Below are 20,468 nucleotides of genomic sequence, written 5' to 3' on the forward strand. Positions count from 1 at the left end.
TCCAGAATCCATCTATACCTCCCAAACAGCATTGTTCATTCAACCCTGATTAATTATTTACTCTTTTGTAAACTTCATGGCCTGTCACAGCTCGTAGGAATTCTGGGACTGAAGTATTTCCCCCCACCCTAAATCTACACAATGGTTGGCAAGACCACTTGTTTACTCAGAAAGCAGCCAACAGGATGCTCCAGGCGGATCAGTGAACCACCCTGCCCCTCGAGGTTTGGCAAGCTCCCGATGGCCACGGAAAGCTCCAGGCAGGCAAGAGGGAGCTCCCTCACTTCTGGTGCCCCCACAGTTACAGTTCTTTAGCAATTAAGCGGCTGCCTCGTTGTTTGACACATGTATGAACCTCTTCCTCATCCCACAGGAAACTCTCCCTCATTAGTCTCCAGGGCGGCCTCCCTCTGACACTGGCCCCGGCCCCTTTCCTCTCTGAAATCCGGTATCCTGGAACCAGAGGAGCTACATCCAGGCCCTAGGAGGCCTGGTGTTTACAGACTTGGGGGATCACCTTCTTTAAAGAAAAGAATCCAACCTTATAAATATAAAGCTACTAGGGTCAGGGCCTTTAGAGCCGGCAAATGAGAGTCTCCAGCGGAAGCTTCACTCGCTTCCGGTAAATGCGCCTCTGTAGCCAGACTGTGTTCTAAAGAGAGCTGGACGTTTGCCTGGTGACGGTGAGCGGGGAAACGTCGTGTGTGTGTGGTTTTTTTTTTCTTTGTGGAGGAGAAGGAAGCTCCAAACCCGTGCTGCTTAAAAACTCTGCCTTTGAGGGCGCCTGGGTGGCTCAGTTGGTTAAGCCACTGCCTTCCGCTCAGGTCATGATCCCGGAGTCCCGGGATCGAGTCCCACATCGGGCTCCCTGCTCAGCGGGGAGTCTGCTTCTCCCTCTAACCCTACCCCCTCTTGCGCTCTCTCTCTCACTCTCTCTCTCTCTCAAATAAATAAATAAAATCTTTAAAAAAAATAAAAAATAAAAATAAAAAAATAAGTAAAAACTCTGCCTTTGAGCCTGATACCGGAAGACATGGTCCAACGTCCAAGGAAGCCATTTCATGCTGCGTCACTCTCGCTGAATCACGTGGCTGCTCCCCCCACCCCCTGCTCGCCCGGAATACAGCAGTAGGCCTGTAACCGGCCGCGACCTTCCCCGCGCGCCCGGGGAAGCATCTTCTCGAACCCCTAGCAGTCTAACTTCAAAACCACTGCAGATGAGAGGGACCTCTGGTGGTCAATCGCAAAGGTCACATCCCTGCCACGTTCTCCCTCGTCTCTGAAAGGTGTTCCGGTCTGTCAACCCTGGGTTGTCCGTTCCAAGACGTAGAACGAGGAAAATGTAGACTAGATCAGAAGGATTTTTGGTTTTGATATAGGCAGGTTGTGGAGGGTCGGATGACATCTCCGTGTGGTGTGCAGATGACGGAGGGGATGTTTGCAGACAAAATCTACTCATCTCCGAGGGACAGCGGGCCCAGGGTTGTGCCGGGGAGTGAAGGGATAGAGAGGAAGCAGAAATGGGACCTCAGCCGAGAGTGATAGATGTTTTGCATTTTGAAGGTGGGGCATACTACTGTGAAAGAGTGGGTTTTAATCTCTTTTTTAAAAATCTTGACTCCTTTGAGAAGCTAATTAAAAGCCAGAAAGCATCTCCTCAGAAAAATAACCGTCCGCACATACATTTTTGCCTGAAATTCAGGAATTTCACTGATACTCTAAGGCACATCCATGGTGGTTCAAGAAGCCAAGTCAAACTCTGAAATACGGCATTTGGATAAGAATGCAGTGGAGCATCCAGGAATCTTGAATGGATTCTAACCCCTGTGTCGCTTTGGACAAGTCTCCTTACCTCTCTGAGCTTCATTTCCTCATCCGTTAAAAAGAGGAAGGGTAGATAGATGTAGGATTTCCAGATAAAAGACAGGATACTTAGTTAAATCTGAATTTCAAATAAATACAGATTTTTTTTTTTTTTAGTACAACTATATCCCAAATATTGGCTTTGTTATGAACTAACAGATAGTAGTTGCACAGGACATACTTAGACTAAAAAAGTGTTCATTGTTTACCTGGATTTAAAACTTAGCAGGGGTCCTGTATTTTTATTTGCTAAATCTGGCAACCCTAGACAGGTGGCCTCTGAGGTCTTGATTTAAGGTCTAAGATTTTCAGTGATGAAAGAATCCTAAAGGAGACTGGGAAGTTAGAGGATCATTAATCACTGTTTGAGCTAGAAATTCTGAAGTCCCATGACTGAGTGTAAGCAGTTTATTTTTTTTATTTTTAAAAGATTATTACTTCTTTTTTTTTTTTTTTAGTAATCTCTACACCCAACGTGGGGCTTGAACCCACGACCCCGAGATCAGGATTCACATGTTCTTCTGACTGAGCCAGCCAGGCACCCCTGAGCTTAAGCAGTTGAGTGGACACCGTGTTGAATTCTGGATGGAAAAGTCACCACACTGGGTCCCTGCATTGCTCAAAGAACCACTCTATTGTCGCTAGGCTGTGACTGCCAGATTTCCAGCTTTTCTGTCACTTTAAAACCCTCAATGCATTCCCAGTGACCAGCTAGATGGTCCTCCTGGCTTGCAACCCTCCAGCCATTTGCCAAGCTGCTGCCTCTGTTGCATAAAGCTTGGTGACAGCAGATGTGAAGGCTATGGCTTGAAGACCTTCGGGAATGGCCCTGGTTAAAAAATGGCTTAAAACCTGTGCCTCTCAGGCCTTTCCTACATGCTGGTTGCTTGGTTCCCTCTCCTGTTCTTCATCCCCGTTCCATAGGACGTACTGTGGGGCCCGTGCACCTGCAGAGTCCATCTCCCACAGACGGCCCTGTTACACATTCTCTTCCAGGGGAGCACCCAGCTTGCACCCCTAATTTATCTCCAAGTGGGTATCCTCCTCATCTCTTTCTCCCTTCCTTTCTCTTCCCTCCGTTCCTCCCTCCCTCCCTTCCCTCCTTTTGCTGATGTTTCTGGAGCACCTGCCATGCAGTAGGCTCTATGCACATTCCCCTTAGCTGAGGAGCTTCCATCTCCATCACTCTCACCAGCACTTGGTCTATAGTCTGTGGTTCCCAAAATGAGAATCCTAAACACTGTGTCCGTCACCTGGTAGGTTGTTAAAGATGAAAATCCTGAGTCTCATCAGAACTGGTGAAGGAAAGGTGCCCAGAGACTCCCCAGGTGTTTCTTTTCTTTTTTTTTTTTTAAGATTTTTTATTTGACAGAGAGAGAAAGAGAGAACACGAGCAGGGGGAGGGGCAAAGGGAGAGGGAGAAGCAGATTCCCTGTGAGCAGGGAGCCCAACACGGGGCTCTATCCCAGGACCCTGGGATCATGACCTAAGCTGAAGGCAGAGATTTAACTGACTACGCCACCCAGGCGCCCCTCCCCAGGTGTTTCTTATGCTCACCAAAACCAGCAGGCTCTGGCTGCCAGGTCTTGGACCCCCTTCTCTGTCCAGAAGTGCACGGGGCCGGATGAGGAGCAGATTGGTTTCCACTCCCAGGAATTTCCAAATTCGAGGCTGCCTCTCTCCTCTCCCTCTGGACCTGACCTACTTGGGGGAGATGTCAAGTCCTAGACTACTTAGGCTTAATGGTTAACTACTAGGCTTCACTATTTATGGCAGAATTGTTTCCCCTTTCTGTCAGTTTTAGGAAAGAGAAATGTTCCAGGAATGACTTTTATGACCTTGGACAAAACTCATCACTTCTTTGACTCTCCAGAAGGGGCGCCATGATATCATTTTTGAAAAATCTCAACTCCCTCTCCAGCACCGAGTGCACTCTACCTGGCTCCTACTCATTATTAACTTTCCCTTCTAGAACGTAAGGCCCTTCAAGACGAGGAGCTTTGTTTTGCAAATCTTTGTATCTCTCGGGGTACCCACTTAATTTTGTGGAATTCGGGGAGCACCATCCATCTTGTAGACATCATAGATTTGTGTAGTTAGTAAAGCAATTTTCCACAGATGTCAGGAGATGACTTGAGAAGCCAAGTCTTTTATTTATGCATGATAAAGACATCATATTGGCTTGGATGACACTGGCCCTCCCAATGTTTAGAGTACTCAGCACATAGGGGATAAATATCTGCTAAATACTTTCCCTCAGATTTTAGTTATGAAAATGTCAAATATACAGAAAAATTGAAACTGGGCAACTATTTAGCCCTATCTAGATTCTAGATTCAGTAGGTGTGAATATTAGCTTATTATTTGCTTTGTGTGTGTGTGTGTGTGTGTGTGTGTGTGTGTTTGCTGAATCATTTGAAAGTTAATTGCAATCCTCATGACACTTAACCCATAAATATTTCAGCAGGCATCTCCTAAGAATTAGGACAGTCTCCTACATAACTGCAATTCTATCATCACACCTAAGAATAATTAACCATTATTTCCTAAAATCATTTAGAAACAGAAGTTGGTATTGGTGGCCTGCCCACATGCCCTTGGCCTGCCTAGAGGTCACCTGCCAACAGTTCCCGTATAGCAAACAGGTGACTTCCTGAGTGTCTCCCCCTGAACCTTCATGGCTGGATCAAAACAGTGCACTCCACACTCATACGCTGGGCTAGAGATGCTGGGGAGTCAATACCCCAACAGTTGTTCCTTAACCAGTGATGGAAAGAAGTTGGTGGGTAAACACCTGAGCTTCCTTCCTCTCATGAGTTGACTCTGAGTTGTGCTCCAAAGTGTCTACAGTGATGGTCGCCCACAGCACTAACCTGCTCATTAACACACCCTTTGTTGGTTGTCCTTCCTTCCCTACCTCACTTCCTTACTGTGCTTCCTGAGATCACCTTTAAATAACTACTTGCAGCCAAAGCTTCTGTCTTAGAGTCTGTTCTGGAGGGACCCAGAACCAAGACATTGGTTCATTGCAAAATTCACTTACAAATGATGATAGTAAAACACACTGTTCTTAGATCCACAGAGAAGCAAACTCCAAACCTGCTTAGATGGTGCTTGCAACTCAGCCACGGAAACCACTCTTAGCTACGATTCTTACTGGAACAATGCTATATGCTGAGGCTGTGTTTATTATGTCCTGCCCAGGCTGTATTAGTAATATAATGATAGCTACTGCTAATTACGAGCTTACTGTGTGGGTGCTTCACATACTTTACTTCACCTACTCCTCACAGTGACTTTGTAGGGAAGGCATTATTATTATATTATTGACAAAGAACTTGAGGCTCATGGAGGTTAAATAACTTGTTGAAGTCACACGACTAGCAAGAGGCAGATCTCTGGTATGCTTCACCACTGTGTTAAAACGTGCAGATAACCATAAATCTTCTTTTATTCTATTCTTGTATAAATAAGAACAGTAGTGCCGGCCAGATAACACTATATAGCACAGTGTAACAGCACCATAAATGTACATGGTTTTTAACCAATAAAAGAGTTCTCTTCAGGGGCGCCTGGGTGGCTCAGTCGTTAAGCGTGTGCCTTCGGCTCAGGTCATGATCCCGGGGTCCTGGGATCGAGTCCCGCATCGGGCTCCCTGCTCAGCGGAAAGCCTGCTTCTCCCTCTCCCACTCCCCCTGCTTGTGTTCCCTCTCGCTGTGTCTCTCTCTATCAAAATAAATAAATAAAATCTTTAAAAAAAAAAAGAGTTCTCTTCAGTTGCTGATTCTTGAGAGTGTAACACAAGGATTCCCTAAACATGTGAGGATCTCAAGGGGATAAAACTTTCCCCTGCCTTATAGGATCTCATTAATCTTCAAAAATTGCCTTCCTTTCTGGCTTGAGATCTCCCTGGTTCACCTTGTACTTCTCCTGCCCCAGACCTGATATCAGCTGTTTCTTCAAGGAGTCCTAGTTCATTGTAGTGAGGAATGATATTAAAGCCCAGATTCTAGGTACTAGGAGTTCTTTTCTACCGGATTGGCAGTGTTTCTAGCCATTCCAAGCTGTACACCTAGAAAAAAACTGCATTTTTAAAAATCGTTTTCAATTCTGTTTACCATTACAGTGTTTTACTTTGTTCTTTGATTTTCTGATTAGGTCTTTTTTTCTCTCTTATACTAAAATTCTTGATTTTTTTTTTAAGATTTATTTATTTATTTGAGAGAGAGAGAGTGAGTGAGAGAGAGCACAAACCAGGGGGAAGGGTAGAGGGAGAGGGAGAAGCAGACTCCCCCCCCCCCCCCCCCCCCCGCCGCTGAGCAGGGACTCCAATGCGGGGCTCGATCCCAGGACCCTGGGATCACGACCTGAGCCGAAGGCAGATGCTTAACCAACTGAGCCACCCAGGTGCCCCTAAAATTCTTGATTCTTAATGTTATTAACTCAAAAATGTGTTTATCCTTCACTATAAGGAAAATAATTTCAAATAATAAAACCAATAATAATATTACCAAGAAAATGACTGAATGAAATTTAAAATGTCTTTTTAGTTCTTTTTGTCCTTGCAGGGCTCTGAACTATGTTCTAAAGTCACCAGAAATAAATCATTTCTAGGTGTTGTACAAAAAACCCCACAAAAAACCCCCAAAAAACAAAAAAAACTTTTCCCTGTCATGCTTGGCTTAGTACAGCTTATGTACCAAGCATGAGTTACCAGTGGCAAATAATATTTTTCCAGCATGTTTTAAGTTATGGAATCTTCCAATATTTGGCCGCCATATTCAAGTTAGATAACTTTGATAATCTGACAGCCTGAGAATGGTAAGGGGGTAAGTCTGAGGAGAGGGTTGGTTTTCACAGCAGCCGAAATATTGGAAGATTCCACAACTTAAATAATGCTGGAAAAGTATTACTTGCCACTGGTAACCCAAGCCCGGTGCATTATCTAACTTGAACATGGCAATGTTCAGTGAAATATGTTACATATTTTTGCATAAGGTCAGGTTTTCCTGGAATAATTACATCCCTGTTAGCAATGTGTGCCCCACCTAGTAATTTAGGGACACATGAAAACTTAGATCTGAAGATGTCTTTCCCAGTTAGTGTCTTCTCTACGAATCCATAAAAAGAAATAGACTTTGAACCCAATTTATTTTGCTGACTTGATTCTACTGTCATAAAGTGTTTAAATTCAAGTAGTATAAAGATGGTAATAGGGAAGGATTCAGGGTTCCAGATGAAGGAACAATTGGCCAAGGAAGTCAGCTTTTCAGAGCTCAGCAGGTAAGCAGTAAAACTTTGTCTTGTATAGAAAGTTAAAAACAAGTCAAGTAAAGGAAATTCATTTTGAAAGGATGCTGTCTGGTATGGTGGAAGGGAAGGGGAGACATTAATCCTCCTCCTTAATTAATAGGGCCGGGTAGGGTCTGCCAAGGAGCTCACACTCTCAGTTCTTATTAGGCACCTACAGTGGACAGTGCTTGAGAAAACTCTATTAATGACCAAATTCTGAAATCATCACTGTTATAGTGTTAAGATAGAAATCTGTTTGGCAAGGTTTTAAAATTACAAAAGAATTGATTTTTTTAAAAAAGATTTTATTTATTTATTTGAGAGAGAGAGAGACAGAGACAGAGATAGCGAGAGAGAGCACAGGCAGGGAGGAGAGGGAGAAGCAGGCTCCCCACTGAGCAGGGAGCCCGATACGGGGCTCAGTCCCAGGACCCTGAGATCATGACCTGAGCCGAAGGCAGATGCTTAACCAACTGAGCCGCCGAGGCTTCCCAGAAGAATTGATGTTAGTACTAAATGTATCTTATTGAAGTATTGATGTAGGGTTGCCAGTCAGAAAGGGTGAGTCTGGCAGGAATGAAGCTTGCTCCTGTCAGGACCAGCCTGGGATGGGGAGGAGCAGAGCCTGCCTACAGAAGTCCTAGGCAGGTTAATATCTGAATTATATTCCAGCTCTTGAAGGTTAATATTTGTATTAAGGGGACAAGACTTCAAGTCCCTAATGTCTGTGGAGAGGGCTCAGAAGGGATTAATGGCAGCTTCTTAAAGGAGGAGAGTATCAGTCTATGCAGTAGGGTGCTTAAGAGTCTGGCCTTGGGAGTCCAGAGTTCGAATCCTAGCCCTGACATTTCCTGTCTCCAGGATCTTGGGCAAATTATATAATCTCTCCAAACCTTTAGAAATGACCTCAAGAGGGTTGTTAGGGACTTCACTGAGATTGGAATAAATATGTAGAGTGTTTAGCACAGTGCCTGTTGCATAGAAAGCATTCAACATGTGTTCCTACTGTATTCATGTGGTACTCTTGAAAGGAGGTAATACATGTTTTTTCCAGATAAAATGGAAAGAATCTAGGGAGAGGGATAGCAGCAGCAAAAGCATAGAAGGAAAAAAAGGAGGACTTTATTATCCATTATTTTTAGTCTATACTGGGTTAAGCAGAATGTGTATTCCAAGGGGGAGGGTGGTGGTGGGATAGGGGGGAAAGCAGAGAGATTAACATGATTTCAGACCAGAGACCATGTTGCAGTTGAGTCTTTTCTAGGGTATGAACCATTTGAGTCTATGGAATTTGGAGCAGTCTCAAAAACTCTCTTTAGCAGAGAGCAACTTTTACAAAAATTGCCCAAGAGAGGCTTTCAAAATCAGAATTACTACAGCTCAGTAGAGACTGTCTGTGAATGAAGCAAGTTTCTTCTCTCTTTCTGTTAAAATGACATTCTATCAATTTCTCCAGGGAAGACTGGCTCCACTTTCCCCAGGGCTGCCCTATAGCTTCCCTATATCTTATAGCCTATTTCCTTGTGGTTTTCTTTTTCTTGCCTTAAAAAAAAAAATCCTTAATACTAAAAGTACTTTGAACTCAATAATCAGAACAAGATTGTTTAATTAAAAACTAGGAAAAGTACTGTTACAGTTGGGATGACTCATCTGGGATTTTATTTTAAATGCCTAATAGACAAGAGGAAGGTTCATAAACTCAGTACAGACCAAAGTACAGAACCAACTACACCCTTTCTCCCCCAGCAGATCAGACGTAAATTTGTTAAAGATGGCTTGGAACATCAGTGGCCTAATGAGAATGTGCAGATTTCTTCTCTTAGTGATTTTGTTTTCGCCCTGTGAGGTGACAAGTAAGTTGATATTCCTTTGGTCTCTTTGTAAATAAACATTTCCGATTAAAACACAATCCATGGGCATTGGGAAAATCCAAAATCCAAATCTCCAAATACACAGTTGGTATGGCTCAGAGTAGAGGAGTCAGACAACATGATAAGACATGAAATGGAAAAATATTTTTATGGTTCTGATATTATAAGACAGAGTAAAATATTCTATTCTCTCCAGAGCCACAGCCGGAGTTTTTCTACATTTTAATGCATTTCATTAGTAATGACATCCAAAATAAGCTCTTCTGTTTATGTGAGCATACTAGTTACAGGAAAATCTTGCCTGCATTTGTTCTCTCCCCCAACCTGGAAGTAGATCCCCTCCCCCACAAACCCCAATTTTAAAAGTAATACATAGTCCTTGTAAAAAAACAAAATTAGGAAATATATAAAAGGATAAAGAAGGCGTGCCTGGGTGGCTCAGTCAGTTGAGCGGCTGACTCTTGATTTTGTGGGATCGGCCTGTGTCAGGCTCAGGCTCATTGGGAAGTCTGCTCGGGATTCCCTCTCTCCCTCTCTCTCTGCCCTTCCCTACCCTGCTCACGTGTGAGCGTCTTCTCTCTCTCTCTCCCTCTGTCCCCCCCCCAAAATAAATAAAATATTTAATAAAAAAAAGAATAAAGAAAACTAAATTTCATCATCCAGAGATAACCACTCAACATTTTGATATATATTCTTCCAGATTTCTAAAAAAATACTAGGCAGCAATCACATTGTTTTCACCAGTAGTTTATGCATTTTTAAAAATTTTTTTAAAGATTTTATTTATTTATTTGACAGAGAGACACAGCGAGAGAGGGAACACAAGCAGGGGCAGTGGGAGAGGGAGAAGCAGACTCCCCGCTGAGCAGGGAGCCCCACACAGGACTCGATCCCAGGATCCTGAGATCATGACCTGAGCCGAAGGCAGATGCTTAACGACTGAGCCACCTAGGCGCCCCTAGTTTATGCATTTTAAAGGAAAAGTTCATATGTTTACAGACTATATTAACAAATGTTATGTCGGGGGCAAGTCTGTGGCAGCTAAAGGCAATTTTAGCTTCTGTTACTTGCTTCTGAACCAGGGAAGTAAGAACTGAAATTCAGGTATGTTACAGTGAATGGATTTCTGAAAATCAGAGATGAAAACCAACTGCTATATATTCTAATCATCTACTCTACAACAACTCATCTATGCTACAAACCACAGCTGTTTAAACATCAATTATTGTTCAAACATCAGAAATGCAAGACCAAATTTTCCACAATCCCATCACCTAATCAGAAATCTTTTCAAATCAGCTTTTGTCCATACTCAATTGCATATTCAATTTTTATATACTTACAATAATTACTAGAGATGTAATTTACATTCTGCCTATTCACCTAATGTGTCTTAAGTATTTTTCAATTTTGCTATTGTCCTTTTTCGTTTGTATTTCCCCAATTCCACCCCCTTCCTTTGCTACTTTCAACCCCTTGAAGTAAACAATTTAAGTCTGGAAAGCATTTCTCTATTTTTTTCTCTATTTTTATCAACCCTATTCAGTGTACACACTGAGATTTTTCCCAAGACTTTTCCTCTTAAATGCATGTGTGCGTGCATGTGTGTGTGCATGTGTGTGTTTGTGTGTAAATGGGGTAATTCTGTGCATAGTAGTTCTCAAACTTCACTGCACATTAGAATCACCTGAAGGCTTTTTGCAAATGCAATGCCCAGATTGCACTCATATCAATTAATCAGAATGTCTGGGGGTGGGAGCAAGCATCAGTGTTTTTAAAGATCCCCAGGTGAGTCCAATGTGTAGCAAAATCTGGTAACCATCATTTTAACATTTTGCTTCTTTTAGTTACATTATGGAACTTTTCCCTTGTAAAATCATATAGATCAATATGACTATTTTTAATTATTACAGAGTATTTCATTGCACTTGTGTAATGTGATTTGTTTAACCTATCTCCTGATTATACCGTTTAGATCATTCACTTTAGGTTAATAGTTTCTTCCTGCCCTCCCAGGTTCTGTTTTAACTGTGAATGATAGAACTGAGAACTATATTCTGGACACTTGGCTTGGCTCCGAAGAATCTCTGAAGTGTGCTGTTCAAAACCACACCAGAGAGGAAGAACTTCTCTGGTACCGAGGAGAGGGGACAGTGGACTTGAAATCTGGAAACAAAATCAACTCCAGCTCTGTCTGTGTCTCTTCCATCAGTGAAAATGACAACGGAGTCACCTTTACTTGCAAGCTGCAGAGCGACCAGTCGGTGTCTGTCTCGGTGGTGCTGAATGTCATTTGTGAGTGAGGGGGAAGAAACTGCTAGTCTGTGTTGTCTGCACTATATTAAGTGGTACTTGAAACCTGGGACTAAAGAGTGTATGCATTTTCACATTTGCTTGGTGTTGCCTCATTGCCCTATTTATGCTCCCACAACAATGCACGAGGGTGCCTATTTCCCTACACCCTCATGAGCACTGAGTATCCTCAAACTCTAAGAATTTGCCGGCCTGATGTGGAATTTTATTTTCATTTTCTAAATTAAGAATGAGGGTGTCCACCCTTTCATAAATGTATTGGCTGTTCATGTTTCTTTTCTGTGAAATGCCTGCTCATGTCCTTTACCCATTTCTGTATTGGGTTATTTGCCTTTTTAAAATTGGTTTGGCTAGGGGTGCCTGGGTGACTCAGTTGGTTAAGTGACTGACTCTTGATTTTGGCTCAGGTCATGATCTCAGGGTTGTGAGATTGAACCCCCACAACCCCACCCCGACGAGCCCTGCGTGGAACCCCATGTGGAGCTCTGTGATGGGTCTGGAGCCTGCTTAAGATTCTCTCTCTCCCTCTCCCTCTGGCCCTGCACCCACACACACTCTCTCTCTCTAAAAGAAGAAGAAGAAGAAGAAGAAGAAGAAGAAGAAGAAGAAAAGGAAGGAAGGAAGGAAGGAAGGAAGGAAGGAAGGAAGGAAGAAAGAAAAGAATGCCCATCAAGTAAAATGATTAAAAAGTCCTATATTACACGGTATCACTCTAAAACAATGAGCTAGATCTCTGTAGTTCAATGTGGATATATCTCTCGAAAACATGCAAGCTATTGAGAGAATAAAGTCTTTTATATAAGCCTCCTAAAACAATACAATGTATTTCCTATTGGTACATTATATGTATATAAAAAACTGGTTTTTAAAAAAAAGATCTGCAAGGATTTACATCAAACTCATAGCAGTGAGCATCTTTGGGGAGCCGGGAACTGAACAAGATGGAGTCAAAGAGGATCTTAACTTTATCCGAAATGTACTAATTTTTGCAAAAGGGAATACTCACGTATAGCTGACAGGCTTCAAAATTAACTTTAAATAGTTAAATAAGAAGTAACAACTAATAGGACATGTCCACAGGCCCTATGGTATATATGGTAATTATGTTATCTATTCTAGCAGCTTCCTACATATCTGAATACCATATAACATCCTCGTTGGATATGGATACAGAATTTCAAGCTCATTCCAAAGAGCAACAAAATGTCATTTTTCTGAGTTATTAATAGCACAGCCTACTCAGAGTCTAATTATTCAGTGTGCAGATTATACAAGCTCCTTTTTTCCTCTTCTCCACCTCTATCTCTTTCCTACTGCCCACTTTTCAAGCACTTTATTACACTTCTGCACCTTGACCTTAAAACGCAAGGGGCATGGAGAAGAAAAAGAGTCAGCTCAGCCATTTCTCCTCCTACATGTTGGAAAGCCCCGGTGGGGGTGAGAGTTGGAATTATTTGGTGAAGATAAATGTGTTCAAGTATCTATGTCTCTACGACTGCCCTTATCATGGAGGCAGTAAGGACTTGCTCACACAGAGGGATGAGGGAGACTCAGAAGGTCATACCTTCCATAGATGTCAGAGTTGCCATGATTGGAACGCCTTCTGGGAGGAGGACATTATTTCTAGAGGATCACTGAGGAAATGCAAGTAGGCACTGTAGATGTGGCCAGGGCAAATGTGGTTCGATAACATGCAAAAATAGAGGATGTAAGGACACCTCAAAACCACCATGGCCGCCGCCACCACAATAATAGTAACTAGCACCGAGGTAAATGCTGTATAGGCGTTATCTCATTTAATGTCTACAGCAGGGAAAGGTATCATCCCACTTTTTAGATGAGGAAATGGAGCGGTTACTTAGCAGTTAAGTAACTTTCTCAAGGTCACAGTAAGTGGTGTAGATGGAATTAGGGACAACTGCAATTCCTGCTTTCTCCCTATTATACTGTTTTCTCCAACATATTAGTGCAGATTGGTTTCAGAGAGCAAAGACTCAAGGCTTATGCTCTTATGGAGTGTTATAAATCTTCTACTTGATACAGATTCATTATTTTATTTATTTTTAAAATTTTTTAAAAAGATTTTATTTATTTGACAGAGAGAGAGAGCCCAAGCAGGGGGAACGGCAGGCAGAGGGAGAAGCAGACTCCCCGCTGAGCAGGGAACCTGATGTGGGGCTCGATCCCAAGACCCTGGGATCACGACCTGAGCCGAAGGCAGACGCTTAACTGACTGAGCCACCCAGGCGCCCCGATTCATTATTATTTATTATTTTTAATTATTTCTTTTTTCATATAGTTGCTTCTGATTTCTCTTTTTAAGATTTTATTTATTTATTTATTTATTTATTTATTTAAGAGAGAGAGAGAGTACAAGCAGGGGGAGAGGCAGAGGGAGAGGGAGAAGCAGACTCCCCACTGCATAAGGAGCCCCATGTGAGACTCAATCCCAGGACCCTGCGAGGATGACCTGAGCCGAAGGCAGACATGTAACCAACTGAGCCACCCAGGTGCCCCCCATTATTTTTTTTAAAGATTTATTTATTTGAGAGAGAGAGTGCTGATACCTGCAAGTGGGGGAAGGGCAGAGGGAGACAATCTTCAAGCAGAAGCTCCTCCCTGAGAGTAGAGCCAGATGTGGGGTTTGATCCCACGACCCATGAGATCACGACCTGAGCCGAAACCAAGAGTCGGTCGCTTAAATGACTGATCTACCCAGGCGCCCCAGATTCGTTATTATATACGTTTGTTTCACGGTTCATCTTCTCTACCACATAGAAGTTCTATGAGGTTTGGAACTGGATATATGTTATTTACCATTGGATCCCTGAGTCCTAGTCCAGTGCTTGGCATAGTAGATACTCAATAAATTTTTGTCAAATGAATGGATGACAACATGAGATAGACTGAAGGAAGATCTTGAACGTTGACAGTAAATTACTGCTTATCAGCTAATTCAACCTAAATGCTTGAGTCTTGCAGTCCCCCCTATTCTAACTGGAGATGACTTCCAAGCAGTTGAGGAAGGCAGTGATGTGAAGTTGGTTTGCGGTGTGAAATCCAACCCCCAGGCTCAAATGATGTGGTACAGAAACAGCAACATCCTGAATTTAGAGAAAACTTACCAAGTCCATCAGACAAGCGAGTCTCTTCAACTGTCAATCACCAAAGTCAAGAAATCTGACAATGGAACCTACAGCTGTGTTGCAAATTCATCTCTGCAAGTGGAGACCAAGGACTTTCATCTCATTGTCAAAGGTAACTCTCTTCTTAAGTAATAGTAAGCAAAAGGTCAGAATAGGTTTTCCTAAATATTTCTGTGGCAACAAATGATGATGACAGTTATGATTAGTGGCTATGATTTTCTTTGGAGAGTCATCCCTATCCAAGGAATTTCAATTCTTCCATTTAGGATCCCATTCCATATAAAACACCGCTTTTTGGGCAAAGGTCCTTTTTAGAACCAAGGGGTGGAAGACAATTCCAGGTGGCTTTTAGGGAGGAGTACCTTTCATGAATCCTCTTGGGCAACAAGGTTCATAGGAGCTGGACTTCTGAGTTTACAGCCCTAATGACAATCAGAAAAAGAAGTCAGAAACACAGAGAGAACGAAAGATAGATAAGAAAACGAGTCTCTTAAATCATTCCTAACTCTGAAATTGTAATCTATAGGCTAAGCAGTAGTGAGGGAGGGGGTAGATGGTGCAAAAAGGTCTTTCTCTTGGCTTCATGCTTCACCTACCCAGATTTTTCATCCCTGCAGTAAATAACAGGGAACAAATGAAGTTCCAAGTGTTCTTCCCTCATACTTCTCATTCATACAAGAAGAGAATGGGGACCTGAGCAGAGAAAGCAAGGAAGACAGTAGAAAGAAATGAGGTCAGGGAACGAATGGAATGCAGACCAATATTTCCACACCTCCACTTACCACGGGTGATTGTGGCAAAAACTGACCTTGAGGTGAGCAGCACAAAAAGAAATTTTTAAGAACACAACTGTGATAACTGGAATAGGAATGATCTTGGTAGCAGGATAAAGAAAGCCACCGTCTAAGCACAGCAGAAAAGACCTGTAGAGGATGTTGAGTCTTGAGGGCTTCTGTAGACAATGCCCAAGCCCTGGAAATTTTTGGATGTTGAAGCAGGACAGTATGAGATGGAAATTGGCAGCAACCAAGCCTGTCAATCATTCTTTGCTGCTATTAACTGAATCCAAGTTCAAAAATAACTTCCTTTCTGATAACAGATTCCGAAAGTTTGGTTAACATAGTTTTCTTAGATAACATCTCTTTAATTTGAAACAACCATTTATTAAGACCCTTAATTGTCAATCTTAGTTGCTGAGTATACAGGAAAAACATACTAAAAAAATCTTTGAAGTTTGCTTTCATGTTAAAACTGCATTTATGAAGTTGAGAGACATATCAGATCATGTCATCTGCAAACTTGGGCAAGCTAAGTTAATGTTCTGGTTGGAAAGCCTTAGTTTGGGTACATTTTAATAAGTCCCTTCTCTTTCTAATTGGATAATGTGGATCCGTTGAAATAAAATTTAAGTTTTCTGGAAAAAAAAAAAAGAAAGAAAGAAAAAGAGAAAGGCAAGATACCTGGGGTAACAGATGCAGAAAATGCTCATGCACACATTTCCTGGTCCGAGGCCAATACGCTAAGAACAGCCAAACAAGCTGAGGCTCCTATTTCTTGTTAGAACATTATTCACTTCATCATTTGCTTCCCTGTGCCCACACATTGCCTTTCTTGCTAGTTCCTGGGAAGCCAGGAACCCCTGCCAGAAGTGTTGGACCATGTGACCACAGGGCTTATTTCCTCCCCCTCGAGGAGAGGTCTGGGATACCAACCCAGTTGAATGCCCATTACTGTGATTACTGGCGTGTTCAGTAATTTGTCCTACGGAGCAGTGACGGTATGCCCAGGGGCTGCTTGCTTTCAAAACCAAACCCACAAATAACCCAAGTACTCATGGGATCTAGAAGTGATGGAGGAGGCACCCTATTGAAGCCGTGCCTGTTCACCTCCTCTCCGAAGCATGGGTGGTGGGGACCTCCAGCCACGCCATTCCAATCGGCTGTGAAAATTATGCGCAGAGATTAGGGAATTATATCATCCCTCTTGGTTAAGAAGGAATCACGAGTGCTCTGTGCCATAAAACAAAACAAAACAAAATAAAACATACAACTCGTGTGGCAAGCAGAATGCTAGCTTGGCAACTTGGGTTTTAGGTGGGCAGGATCCTGTTTTGGGTGGAGCTCTTCCAAACCAACTTGTTTTTCTGATTTCTTCCTGCTCTATTATTTCCTTGGCTGTGGGCTGCCTTCACAGCATTAAGTGCTCTGCTGCTGGTGCTCAGGCTAAATATGTTTGCCGTGAGCCTCTCCCAGCTTCGCCCCTCAGTGGGGTAGTTTCAAAATGAGGCCACGCAAAGCTAGAAGTGAAAGCATGGATCTTGAGCACACAAGAGTGTAGCCTGTGTGTTGGGATTATCTTGCCTAATAAATACGGAGGGGAAAAAATAACCAAGTCTGGTTACAAATAAGAGAGTAAAACAGGACAGCAGGAGAGATGCAGCACACTTTTTATTTCCTATAAATTCCTTAAATATTATCTTATCCAAGATTGGAGCCCTGCCCCTTTTCTAGGCTGAATTCAGGGGCTTAGACTGGGTCATTTAAATGTCTTTGTTGATCTTAATTAAGCACTCTTTGAAAGTTTCATCCTGGGCCCCTGGGTGGCTCATTTGGTTAGGTGTCTGCCTTCGGCCCAGGTCATGATCCCAGGGTCCTGGGATCGAGTCCTGCATCGGGCTCCCTGCTCAGCAGGGAGTCTGCTTCTCCCTCTGCCTCTGCCTCTCTCTCTCTGTCTCTCATGAATAAATAAATAAAATGTTTTTAAAAAAAGTTTCATCCCATATCATATCAAACATTAAAATGAAGCACATTAAGTATACTTTTTTGCTGTAAAAATTTTGAAAGGATGTTTGTAACTTGCATACATTTTGGATTTTATTATAAATAAGTTATTAATTTGGTTCTTAAAGTTTAAATATTATTATTATTATGTAACAGTTGGGTTACAGTTGACACAAAGTTACATTTTATAGATGTTTGAACATTTATTAATTTTGCCACTTTATTTTCATATTTTGGAACCTATATATATATATTTTTAAAGATTTTATTTATTTATTTGAGAGAGAGAGACACAGCGAGAGAGGGAACACAAGCAGGGGGAGTGGGAGAGGGAGAAACAGGCTTCCCACTGAGCAGGGAGCCTGATGCGGGGCTCGATCCCAGGACCCTGGGATCATGACCTGAGCCGAAGGCAGACGCTTAATGACTGAGCCACCCAGGCGCCCCTGCTGATCTCTTTCTAGCCCAAATTAGAAGTGACCTTGTTCTTCCATGTCATTTAGAAAGGTATGAACATCTTTGCCAAGGTTGGGAAGGCTGGTGCTTTGTCCTGCTTCCCTAGGGGGACCACGCAGCCACCTTGTATAATGTCTTGTCACCTGCTTGGGGCACTATCACAGTGCTACTCGTCGGGCCCAGAGGCCTCTCTCCCCTTAGTCCAGCAGGCTCTTCCACTTTTCTCTTCTTCTTTTTTTTTTTTTTTAAGATTTTATTTTTAAGCAGTCTCTATACCCAACGTGGGGCTCGAACTCACAACCCTGAGATCGAGAGTTGCATGCTCTTCCGACTGAGCCAGCCAGACACCCCTCAATTTTTCTCTTCTTGCCTTTAAGTCCTTCCTCTTTTTTCTCCCTTGGAGATACCTCCGAATATCTTTGGGGCTTTTCAAAGTGCAGAAAAAAAACATTGATTTCAGCCTATTTCTGCTTTCTGTGTGGCAAAAATTTTGGATGAAGAAAGCACAAAATGGTCTGACTACCTGCTTTGGGAGAGTTATTCATATTACAATAAATTATCCTTCCACAAAGGAATGGATCCAAAGCCTATCTCTGCTAGTTACTAGTTCTGTGACTTTGGATCAGTGGTTCCTCACCCGTAAAATGAGGGAATAATTCCTACCTTCTTGGGTTGTTTGGAGGCTTTAATTAAGAGAATGATCTAGTAGAAGTATATAAACGAGACTCGTATAAATGTTAGCTCTTGTTCCTTGTGTTTGCATTTCCAACAGATAGAACTGTGGCTGTACCAATAGAACCCATTATTGCTGCGTGTATTGTGGTCTTTCTGACGGTGTGCTTTGGCCTGATTGCTAGAAGAAAAAGAATAATGAAGGTATCTAAGTATTCTAAGCTATTTAGGTAAAAAGTCACCTAAATACAGGCAGAGAACTGGCTGTCTAAGTGACTCTGGAGTTGGGAACCACACTTGGACACTCTGGTCTCTCTAAAGATCTAAAATGGAAGTTGCTCAAAGAAATAAAAATCGTACAAAAACTATGAGTACAGCTTTAACGAAGACTGGGAAGGCATCGGGAGAAAACCTGGGTGAAAATAGCTGTGGTGTTAGGAGTAGGGGATTGGGGGCTGATTTTTCTTCCTTTTAAATTGCCCTTTATTGTTGCTATGGTACCTTCGGGACAATAAATAAATATACAGAGAAACATCTGCTGTGGGTTCAGAGATCTGCATGAAAAAAAAGTGGCCCTTGCTGCTCACCTTGTGAGTACAGCCCCAGGCCCTGGTGGCCGTGGGCTGGAGTTTGAACTGTTGAATGGCTCCCCTTGGTGGTTAGCTTGGTGCAGAGTGCGTGTTTCTCTGTTAATGCCATGCATTTGGCTTCGCCGGTTATTCCAGTGCCAAAGGGAGGCAAATGTGGCAGGAAGCCTCTAAGAAAAGGCCAGTATGGTCTAGGCTTGTTAGTTATGCAGCAAGAGGCGTCTTCTTGAACCATATGGTACCTGGGTATGATTCAGGGCAACAACGTCTCCCAAGAAGAAATTCACCCACCCCCTGGTGCCAATCCAAAGCAAATTTTTGCCTGGGGAAAAAAAGGAAGAAAGAAAGAAAAGGAAAGGAAAAAGAAATATTCAACTACCTAAGAATCCTGGAAGCATTTTGATTTAAGAATTACATCTCTGTAGGTTCAATAGAAATAATTAATATGGCCAAAGACAGACACCAGCGCAGAAGTATCTGTATTTCCAGCCACCTCTGTATTGATGAGTATTTTTCTGTAGGAGATTAACAGACATTTGGGTTTCCTATCCCTTGAGCCACATTGGTGCATTCAGAATGTTTATCTACAGCCTTAGAAAAGCAGGCAAACTCATTGCCCTTGTGTTTGCTTTTAGCTGTGCATAAAGGATGAAGATCCTCAAAGAGACACAGCTTTGTAAGTACTCTGGGCTGGGGCCAGTGATTTCCCAGAAGCAGATGGGTAGCTGTGGTGTGTGTCATACTGGGCAAACTCCTCCTGAGGTGGGAGGTGCTGGGAGGTGAAGAGGTTCAGACAAGAATGGAGGGTGGCGGAGAATCTGCCTCCACTTTAGAGGAAGACAGGTGAGGCTAGGTTGGAAGGTTGCCTAGGACTGAGAATACTACCGTTGGGTTTTTTTTTTTAAGGTTTTATTTACTTATTTGTCAGAGAGAGAGAGAGTGCGCACAAGCAGGGGGGAGCGGCAGGCAGAGGGAGAAGCAGACTCCCTGCGGAGCAAGGACCCTGGGATCATGACCTGAGCCAAAGGCAGACGCTCAACTGACTGAACCAACCAGGCGTCCCACTATCGTTGGTCTTAAGCCTGCTCTCCACTTAGGAAGTTTTGGGCTAAATGCTAAATTGCCTGCATTGTATTGCCACATTCGTAAATGGCTGAGAGGGCTTACCCCGGGGGGGCGGGGGGGGGGTGGGGGGGTGGGGAGCCACGTTGCCTTCTCCTTTCTCCTTCACAATGGGGTCTGTAGCCACAGCCCTCATTCTGAACACTGCCTTCTCTGTGGAACTTCCTTTAGTCTGTCGGCTCCAGCCTCAGAGAAGTAAGCAGTGGGTAAAAAGAGCAAAGGTGTTCTTTCCAAGAGCGTGAATTTTGTTTTGATTTTTTTTCTTATTGCCATGATCATCATTATAATTGATTTCTTGGTTCATTTCAGATGAGCAAGCTGAGATGCCATCTCACACACCAAGAGTTTTGCATCAGGACTTCCTTG

General features: G+C 42.8%; 1 protein-coding gene across 1 annotated transcript; it reads left to right on the forward strand.

Moving 5' to 3' along the window:
• The first annotated feature begins 8,926 nt into the window (after positions 1 to 8,926).
• TMIGD1 (transmembrane and immunoglobulin domain containing 1) lies at positions 8,927 to 19,660 on the forward strand. Its single transcript, XM_078066443.1, has 5 exons — positions 8,927 to 9,008; positions 11,043 to 11,321; positions 14,322 to 14,597; positions 18,494 to 18,597; positions 19,616 to 19,660. The coding sequence occupies exons 1-5, from the start codon at positions 8,927 to 8,929 to the stop codon at positions 19,658 to 19,660; spliced, it is 786 nt and encodes a 261-aa protein (XP_077922569.1).
• The last annotated feature ends 808 nt before the right edge of the window (positions 19,661 to 20,468 follow it).

Source organism: Halichoerus grypus, chromosome 2, assembly GCF_964656455.1.
Source record: "Halichoerus grypus chromosome 2, mHalGry1.hap1.1, whole genome shotgun sequence".
Classification (NCBI taxonomy): Eukaryota; Metazoa; Chordata; class Mammalia; order Carnivora; family Phocidae; genus Halichoerus; species Halichoerus grypus.

What these genes read in the sequence shown, in the direction of transcription:
- TMIGD1 (XM_078066443.1), top strand. Translation starts at nt 8,927, where the DNA reads ATGGCTTGGAACATCAGTGGCCTAATGAGAATGTGCAGATTTCTTCTC. An exon ending in TTCGCCCTGTGAGGTGACAA is followed by an intron (nt 9,009 to 11,042) that starts GTAAGTTGATAT and finishes CTGCCCTCCCAG; the next exon opens with GTTCTGTTTTAACTGTGAAT. An exon ending in CTTTCATCTCATTGTCAAAG is followed by an intron (nt 14,598 to 18,493) that starts GTAACTCTCTTC and finishes CATTTCCAACAG; the next exon opens with ATAGAACTGTGGCTGTACCA.